Here is a 10000-nt window from a genome sequence, read left to right as displayed (position 1 = left end):
TTCGTACTCTTCCTAAAAATAGAATGTTAAATTTAACAGACTAAACTTTTTTTGTGCTTCAAAGTAATTTTTCTGAGAACGAAAATTTTTAAGTCACAAATATTTATCCACACTTGACATGGTAACAGTATTACTTTTCGTTAAACCCTACTACTTAATTTAGTTTCTTGTATTTTCTGGCTGTTTGTGAAATTAAAGCTCTCATTTTTCACACGGACTTTCTTTTATTTGTTAATTCCCTCTTGAGGTTGAGAGTTTGCTTTGTGAATTTCTCTTTCAAATTTTACAGACTATAATCATAACTCTTGGCAATGATCGTCCCTCATTTCCCCATCCTGACACCAGAGTTTTCCACCCACCACCCGCTCCACGGGTGAATGCTTCAGTCAGAAGAGAGAAACCCCTCTTCGTATGGGAATTCTTACTTCAACACTATGGATACCACAAAGATTGCAAGCTAAGACTACTGCTGATTTCAACTTTAAACACCTATACAACCAACATTAATTTAAAGAGACTAAACTTTGCACGTCAGTCAGATGGGCAGACGCTTATATCCATTAACAAGAAGACCTTTATGTTTTCAAAAAATCGAGAAGCCACCAGATTAGTAGAACCGAGTTGCGCAATCAGACAGGTCAGATAATCTGGTAGTCAGGTTGTCAAAAAAAATGAAAGAAAAAAAAAGCAGCAAAAAGTACTCTCACCTCTTGTTCAGGAAGCCACCGTTCTTTAGCTTTCACGGCCTTCAATTTATGCCACACTGTAAAACGGACAGCGGACGTGAAACAAAGACAAAGAGAACAAAATACCATAAAAATGCTTAAAAAACAAGGGCCTGTTTTGCCTCGAGTTCGCGGGAGCATACAAACCGAACTTTCGAGGAGAAAACGTGAAAATATGTTTGCTTTGGTGAAAAGATTGGTCAAAGCAACAAAAGGCATTTTTTAGGTCTTGGAATGATCAGATATGTCCAGGAATGACCTTAATTAGTTGCACGCTGATTTCAATAAGCGTCACAAAGTGTCCCTTTACTCTTCTGCCCAACTTCAACATCACTCGTGTGGAATGATCAACGCAGTTATGAGCGTTACTTGAGCATCAGCGAAATGAAAAATTCAAGCTGGAACGGGATTTGAACTCATGACCTTGCGTTACTGGACTGCGAACATTATCTCTTTTTCTCTAAGTTGTTAAAACGAACGCGTGCGTTGAACCACAGGCGCCCCAAGCTCAGTGTGAGGGAATATAAGGATTTGTACGGGAAGACAAGACCCGAGACCTGAGAAAATAATTTTACGAAAAAATTCTCCATCAAAAAGCCAAACCTCATTGCCATTGTGTGTCGCTTCCTTCCTGTGAACTTTTTTTTTTCCAGATTCGACGCGAATTGAGCCATTATCAGTTCCTCGGTTGTCAACGGTCATAATAAAATACCAACGTTGAACACTGAATGCTCACGAGCCCACCAAATGGAGTCAGATATTCCTGGTTTAGTAACGAGTCTTGTTTGTCGTCCCTGACGACGCTACCAAACAAAACTCAAATACCGCGAGCGCGCGACCCGCAGCTTCAACACTGAATGTTCGCCGTTTTGACAGTTCAACGTACGAGTTCTTTTCAACGATTTAGAGCAAAGGAGATAATGCTCACAGTCTGCTGCGTTACCGATGAAGTGGTCTACCCAAACTACAGCTATCTTACCGGAAAGATCATTTCAAGACTTATTACTCTCTCCGATGTTCCAAAATATGACTTTGTCTTATTCTGTGCATTATTTGGTTAGCATTAAAATTAGCAGCACTAGGTGCAATTTAAATTTTGAACATAACTGCAGCAAAATCCTATTCATCTGAAGCAACAAAATGTATGTACAACCAAAAGATGCAAAACGTACATGCCACAGCATCCTCTATCAACGTAACGTTGGCAAAATGAGCTGTGTTTGGTATTCCTAGGCACCTCATACCATGAGCATGACGCCATTCCTAAGAATAAACAAAGGACATCATTATCACAAGCATCAGCCATAAGGCCCTGCGCGCACTGTCACTGTAAAATCATTGAGAAACTCCTAGTATGGAGCTGTACGCCCCTACAAGGAATACGTTAATTGATTTTCGAGGGTTCGAGTCCCAACTATCCAATTTTATTGTACACCCTAACGGAAACAGGAACAAGATAATAGATAATCTTCGGTTAAAATTCATAGTTTTTAATGAGAACTACATCATCGATCCCAAGTGCTCACGGAGAGGCAAAAGAGACCATACATGTACGATAAAACACTTATTTGACTAAGCCATGTCTCGGTCATGGCGTACGGACCTAGCAGCGCTCGGTCCGTCCGCCGTGATCTGGAGCCAAATATTTTCCACTCCGGCCTTTCCACTCAGTCAGCAGGTAAAAAATACTAGAACGCTTATTCCGAAGACTCAGTACAACATGTAACAAGAGTAAATCCAAGGTGATTACTGAAGGCTACAAAAAACGACCTTACCGCAAAATGCCTCTGGAAAGCCTTCGGGCCCCTAAAGGAAATAAAAAAATCCAAAAGTGAGCAAGAGGCGATAGAAGGTTAGGTACTCTGCATTATCAACAAAGATTTAGATCTAATTTCACCCCACATAACCAGCCGATCAGCGAAGTCGCTGAAGGAGACGTCTAATACTGTATTGTTTACCTGTAAGTAAAGTTTCCGCATATTTCACAGTTGTAGCTTATGTTGAGTCCATGCAACTTGTACAACCAGTACGGGATGGGCTGTGGAAATAAGAACACGATCACTTCATCACATATTCTCTTTAAGAGTTCGGTGCCAGTCGAAAAACAGCAACAACGAGTGTTGCATTTCAGTCCCAACAGATGGCGTTTATGCGCGCGTGATCAGTACGATTTTACGCCTTTGTGACGGGCTTAGAGTGCCTATGAAGTAAAAGATGTCTTTTGCTTATTCTAAAGATCTTTCAAAATGATAAAGAATTGGAATACCTTCTCTTGTTCCACAGATATTCAAGTTTTTGTTCAAAATTTGACGACGTCACAGACTACACATGACTGTAATAAATCCCAAGATTGAGAACATCTCCGAAAATATTGGCGTAATGATATTCAAACTTGGCACCAGTAATGCACCTCCGATAAGGCAACAAGTGACACCCATAAAGGTGTCGCACTCTCGTTTCCAGTCCCTCTCTGCAATGAACCAAATATCTCGGATTTTGAACAGATAAGTAAAGGCAGATGGTCAGACTTGAAATGCATGCGCTGCCCATGATGCATTACATCTCCGAATAAGCTTGAAAGGTCTTTAAAATAAGCAAAAGATACTTTTTACTTTAAAAACTCGCGCCACGTATGAGCCCATAAAGGGTTACTTTTCATTGAAAGGTCCATAGATTAAGAAATAACACCAGGAAGTGTGAATTCTTAAGATAAAACACCACGCGCAGTCTTGAAAATTCTCGCCAGTTTGCTTCAGGTCAAGGTTCGGGTTCAGGTTTCTGAATTTGTTCAGAAACATTTTGCTTCCTCCGCAAATTTTTCCTCGTTTACGCGCCGCGAAAATATTTCGGGAAACAATGTTTCCACAAGAATGTTTCCTGGTTTGCGAGGGCCTTAAGAATTCAAGGAACTCATAGCAATTAAAAGCACAAACTAAAAGTATTTATAGTTTTATTTTGATTTATTTTTCTCATAGCAATCAAAAGCACAAACTAAAAGTATTCATAGTTTCATGTTTGCTACGAAAACAAACTGCTTCGACAGTCAAGGGTAATAACAAAAACGTTCTGTTTACCTTCCCGTCCCACCCAAGCGGCAGGTTTTTAGGGTTATAAAGTACAGTTTCTTCATCATCCGAATCAGATTCGTGTCCTTCTTCATGCTCTTCCTCTTCCTATGAAAAAATTAAAGGAAATTAAGAGAGACGCTTCCAGATAGGCACCAAAGGGGGAAACAAGTTTCATAATACGTAAATTATGCAAGACACAGCCGTCAAGCTTACCTCCAATTCGTCTGAGGTCCGCGCCTGTTTCCTTTCAACGTTTTCGCGTGTTGCCTGCCTTTGCTCCTGAAATTAATAAAATAAAATACAACTTGTGGCCCTCAGAATTCAGACCAGACCACAAAGACCGGGAACTCCGTACCCTGCACTTTCCGAATAGTGTGCGGGCTCTTTAAGGTCACACAGAGTTTACGAACAAGGGTTTTCCGAGTAGAATAGAAAGTCTAACAATTCGCGGATAATACAAAGGCGACACTTAAAGACCTTGAGTACTTGTTGGTCCGGTCAGAGTTTAACTCACACCCTCCCCGCGGGGGTTCGATGCTCATCTAACTGAGCTAACCGGTCGGCGGTACACACTGAATGGTTTGATGGCTCAGGTTCCACAAGTTTAGCATCCAAATTTGTAATCGGATGATGCAATAAAAATGAAAACATTTTAAAATATCAGCTAAGTCAAAACTTTTGCCATAAGACTGCTATTCAGGAGAAAAAGAGGGTTGTGGAGATTGTGTGATAACAAGTTGTGTCAACCCGGCATTGTCCATAAATTTCGAGTAAGCAGATGCCCATACTACTAGAGTAACACTTTGAGGTCTGCTTCGCATGACTGAATGAAAAGTGACTAACATACCCCAAGCAGTTCCGTCAAATGATAAACCTGAGCTTCAAGCGCAGCTATCTCGCGTTGCTTCTGTGAGTTGTCTCGTCCCTTTCCAGTTCTTGCTTTGGCAAATAAAGATGTATCGAGTTGATCTAATGGCACTCCTTATAGAAAAAAAAACAAGAAAAATCAAGCAAAAAAAAATTATTATCTTTATTTACCCTCGTATTGTAGAATAGCTTGGGATTAAAGGGTTACCTCCGAGTAAACAGATGCCCGTACTACAGCTAGTACTAGCATTTACCCTCCCGTCCATTTAACTTATGAGCTAATGGGATACGAGACTAACTCTCATGGGTTTGTGCTACCAGTTCCCATATCGTACATGTACCTTTAGTACTGAAAAGTCTTTGCGCTCTATCTTCAAGTGTTCTGCAAGAAAAAAGTAGTGAAAGAAAATCAGTGACATGCGTACTACGACGAAAGTGGATAGAGCAAGGAAAGACTTGGAAACTGCAAACAACAACAACAACACACAATCGGGCCCACCCAAGCAGAATGACATACAATGTAACTAAAGCTACACTCATACTTAAATTTTATTATACATTGTACATAACCTGCCAGTAAACATGGCTACCTACATGTTTATGCAAGTGTATGTCAAATTCCGTACATACCCTCCACATTTCATCCCAAGAGCTTGAAGAGCTTGCTTGAGGCGATCAAGACCCAATGACGCCAATTCCTTTTGAAGGTAAAGATGACAAAAAATATTATTTAAAACCAAACAGAGAATAAAAATACTTTTAATTTGTGTGTGATTCTCTCTCACAGGTTCATCTTTAAATGAGTTATATTTGCCATTTCCTCTTTTTTCCAACAAAACTAGCAATTTTGTAATTCATACCTCAGGAGAGGAAAAGGCAGAGAGGTCAAGATGGGCACCAGAATGTGCTAAAGCACTACTGGCATCTTTCTGTAACAAACAAGAAAGAGAAAATATCATCAGTATTATCGAAGTCAATAGGAGCAATTCCAGGACATGATTGTCTATCCAGATTTTCCTGACTTCAAGCGACAAAGCTTTGCCAGGGTGTCATGCTTAGTTAATATTTCGTTTTCTTGAAATGTAATTTCTTTATACTCAGTCATTAGAAGATCTTTAGAAGATCTGCCAGATTTCTGCAAAAACACCGAAACAGGGTTGTATCAATATAAATATTATTACTGTATCATCTTTGAAATTTGGATGATAAAAGTTTTCAGAGAAAAAGAACTGAAACTCAACGTTTTCATATTACCTATACATACAAAGTCATTTTGTGGTACACTTACATGTAACATCCTTCTACATTGTATGTAGGGCTATTTGAAAATTTCTTCCATACAATGTCACTTAAAATAAAGGTTTTTCACATCCTATAAGCTACATGTAGTGAAAATGGTCAAAATCTGACAAACAAAGTTTAACTGTTGCATTAATTTTAGTAAGGCTTCGGTAAAGAAAAATGAGGTGTCCGCGGGAAAAAATTGTTGCGCCGCCTTTTTTTGTAGAGGTTCAAACTATATTTAGCAACTATTCACCGAAGTGGAGGTGGTTAGTGGCGGGTATTTACCGAGCCGCAAAGCGGCGAAGTAAATATCCACCACCAGCCACCCCCACTTCGGTGAATACAATGTAATTGCTAATTAGCAAATCCCGCGCGAATTGCTCGCAGGTGAATAGCAAAGGATATCCGGTGTTTGAATAGCCAATCAGCGCACGCGTTCAACGCTATCCACTGTTTTAGTATATACAACTAAATCATGTTAAAGCTAATAGATTGAATCATTCAAATAAAGTTTTAGTGTTGTGGTGTTTAATGGTGCCTTTTAGCTTTGAGGCCTCAAACTCAAAACAACCAAGTCTGCTGCATAAGCTCCTGTTCCTTAGCTCTATTGAGAAAACAACCACACTTTGTTGCATCTTTGTCCCAAATGAATGCACTCCAATACCGTGAGAGGAATTTTTGATATGTTACGAATTGAAGGAAATATCATGCATTGAAGTCAAAACTATCATCTCATACTTAATTCGGGCAAAAAGTGCAATAAAATCAGTCTACGAAGACAAACAAAAATTGTTCACACCTTATTTGGGGTAGTACAATCATCTATTAGAACTGAAACATTTGAAGTGATATCTTTGAACCCGTCGGGACAGGAGGTCCGAGAAGTTGTAAATTTTGGTGTTAAAATAAAGCCCCAGAAAATCGAGCTTAAAGATCTCGCGTGCAATTCACAGTGTGCTGAAAAACTCCGCTCCCTACTTGAAAGCCAATTATGCTGAGCCAATGTGCTAAGGTAGCAGATCGTGCGAGAAAGCTGTCAATTGACACCCAATCCTTTCAAGCATGATTGATATGATACGTCAATCCGATTTTTCGAAGGTGGGTTATGGCAGGAAACAAAGAAAAGCAACTTTACCTGTTTTAAAAATGATTTTTTCAGGATTGTTTTTTCAGGAAAATATACTTCAAAGCCCCCCGATTCAAGATTTGTAAAAACAAGAAATTTGAGCGAGACACCTAAATTTACCTGTACCAAGACTTTAAGAATCCTTAAAAAAGCCTTATTGAACACTCTCTGGATACCTGTCATTACTTAATAAAGCAAAGAGAGAAAAAATAAAACTAATTCATTACTGTCCATCCAGGAAATGTTCCCATTGACCACTGTTCATTAAACTCTGACATTACTTTAAGAAGCTCCTGAAATTTAGAGATTGATCAAGAGAATAATTATCAAAATTACCATGAATTGCAGACAGCAAATCAAAAAAAGGAAAACTCACTGATCATTCCATGAATCTAAGGGAGCATTCAATTGACCCTATACTGGAATAAGAATTACTTGGAGTGATGATTTAAAACAGTATGTTCGGCGTTTTGAAACAACAAGGCTAACAAAGATATTTTCAAAATAGCATTTTAGCAGGTGTTTGACAATTTTAATGTGAATCTCCGTAAAAACGAAGGATTTCTAACTTCTACTGGAACCATGTATTCCTATTCTGGAATACGGTCAATTAAACGCCCCATAAATGTAAGTAGAAAACATTAGTCTGACTGCCTCATGTTGGAACTGGTTATGGTTCGTGGTGCATGATTACGAAAGTAAACTTGTACACATGCTGACATTCCTTTCATTGTTTTTATTAACCCATTAGTCATATGTATAGGATTTGGAATCACCGGCTGTGTTCGAAATTGGTGGGTTTGGGACGACCAGAAAGTTTACTGGGTAACAAGTTTGTGGTAAAATGAAAAGTTTGGTTGCTGGAAGAAAAAACAACGGACAACCCAGCCAAAAATAGAGAATACATTACATACATGTAAACTGACAGTAGTGTTAGGTTAAAATTAATAATCAGGGCTTCTGATATTATGCGATGTTGCAATTTCACATAATGAATCAAAGAGGTCACACTAATACCGACAATCATGGAGGCAGCAGACTACTACAAAATGTATGATGGGGATAGTGTGAGCATTATAAAGTTAAGGTGAAGATGATGACGAAAGTTGTACATGTATGCACTATCCGGATTTTAATTTTTAAATTCACTGGTTAAATTTAGCTTACCCCTTCAATGTCATAAAGTGGTAGAATCCTCTGACTGTAGTCATACAAGTAATCCAGTAGGGCTTCAATATACCTGATGAAAAACAACAAACAGTGATACACATGTCTGACTTGAATAATATTATTAGCAGTAATTATTTTAAATGATCTATGCATACGGTAATGTTCCCTATTAATTTTCATTAGTCTACAATGATAATGTCAACAGTAACAAAAATAGTACTACTACAACTATGACCTATAATAATAATAAAATAATAAATTTAATGAAAGCTTGACCACTTCTACAGCTGTACCTTTTGTCCATAACCCACACTTCAATTATTATTATTTATTATACAATTTATTTGATTCATCAAGCCCTTTCATGGGAATTAACACATGAGCCCAACAAATTGACCTGATCCCAAACTGAGTGGCTTCATAGCTCAGCTGGTAGAGAATTGCACAGGTATCAGAGAAGTCACAGGTTAGAATCCGGTTGAAGCTACCTGAATTTTTCAGGTACCTATCATAGAAATTTTTTTTTTGCTTGAATTGTCCAATTAAGTGTGACTATCACTTCTATAGTACCTTTTGTACATAAAGCACTGTTTCCAAGGACAATAACATAAAATCTAAAGTAAAGTAAAGCGGCCATATTTAATGTCGATAACTCGTAACAGTAATTAAACTGACAAATCTGAGGTCGACGGTGGACTCATTTTACTTCCCCCTCTCCATCAGTGCTCCGTTTTACGGGTACCGGTATTTAAAGCTACTTAAGCTACACTGAAAGGAAAGAAGTAGAGACAAGCTAAAGGATGGGAGACCTGGGAATCGAACTCAGGACCTCTTGCACCAAGGCCACGCACTAACCGACTGTGCCATCCTGGCTCCTCATGCCAGAACACATTTTTTTCCCGTGCATGCTTCTCATTGATAAGAATTTCTTTCGGCTTTAAATGAATATGATTACACATGCCGAGGCACTGAGAATTGTGATGATGGTGAACGTGTGGGAGCACATGGCTGGGATGCATATGTTGCCAGTAAAATCCGTTCTCAGGTGAAATTGTCTTTACCTATGTTAAATTGGTGATCCTCATTTTACCTAAGTAGCATACACACTGAATTAAAGAACCGTTTTTAGAAGCCTAAATTAAGCCTAAAGAGAAAGTAGGGTCAGTTTAGGACTGTTCTTGGTTATTATTCATGAATATGGCAATTGACTTATTATACAAAAAGTAAAAAATGAAAAGAACTGTGTTGGGTTGAGCATGTTCGTTGCTGTAGTTCACTGGTGAAGACACACGACTACAGATCTGGAGGGTGCGAGTTCGGCTACCGGTAAGTACAAAGTCTTTTGTTTCCTTACTAACTATGTTGTGATGTATGAATACAGAAACCGCCGGATAAGACGATTACAAAACAGTAAGAAGATATGTTGAGATGCGTAAGGCAATGAGAGTTTGAGGGAAGGTATAGTGTTTTCAATCCTTTTGGGGGGTGGGGGAGTGCATATTCGCCCTAGGTAAAAACAGATTCAACCCGAGAACGGATTTTACCTACAACACATACACTGCTGGCCACACAGGTGGTGATCCAGTGGGGAGGGGTTGGGGTTGCAGGCCTGGCCTCTGGCATTCCCCAGGGTACCTGACCTCCACTTGCAACAAATGTTTACTAACCTTCTATATTCTGGGTTCTTCTTCTCTTTGGCAATGTCAAAAAGTCTGTCAAATGTTTCTAGGTATGTAAGATAGTCAATGCGCTGCAAAAAT

The 10000-nt window shown here is 38.9% G+C and overlaps 1 protein-coding gene across 3 annotated transcripts in view; it reads right to left on the bottom strand.

Moving 5' to 3' along the window:
• LOC138052992 (splicing factor 3A subunit 3-like) overlaps nt 1–10000 on the bottom strand; it is a 20913-nt gene that overhangs the window by 249 nt on the left and 10664 nt on the right. For all 3 annotated transcript variants that reach the window (XM_068899642.1, XM_068899643.1, XM_068899644.1), the window contains exons 7-20: nt 9908–9990; nt 8238–8310; nt 7298–7363; nt 5521–5589; nt 5291–5358; nt 5002–5042; nt 4641–4774; nt 4007–4072; nt 3800–3898; nt 2684–2763; nt 2501–2531; nt 1898–1988; nt 708–763; nt 1–12 (exon numbers count right to left, since the gene is read on the bottom strand). The exon at nt 1–12 is cut by the window's left edge and continues 249 nt beyond it. In XM_068899642.1, the coding sequence (XP_068755743.1) occupies nt 1–12; nt 708–763; nt 1898–1988; nt 2501–2531; nt 2684–2763; nt 3800–3898; nt 4007–4072; nt 4641–4774; nt 5002–5042; nt 5291–5358; nt 5521–5589; nt 7298–7363; nt 8238–8310; nt 9908–9990 (969 nt within the window). The remainder of the gene's footprint in view (nt 13–707; nt 764–1897; nt 1989–2500; nt 2532–2683; nt 2764–3799; nt 3899–4006; nt 4073–4640; nt 4775–5001; nt 5043–5290; nt 5359–5520; nt 5590–7297; nt 7364–8237; nt 8311–9907; nt 9991–10000) is intronic.

This window comes from Montipora capricornis, chromosome 6, assembly GCF_036669925.1.
Source record: "Montipora capricornis isolate CH-2021 chromosome 6, ASM3666992v2, whole genome shotgun sequence".
In the NCBI taxonomy this organism is placed as follows: Eukaryota; Metazoa; Cnidaria; class Anthozoa; order Scleractinia; family Acroporidae; genus Montipora; species Montipora capricornis.
The sequence above is the reverse complement of the archived record's forward strand: the minus strand, read 5'-3'. Positions and strand labels throughout refer to the sequence as shown.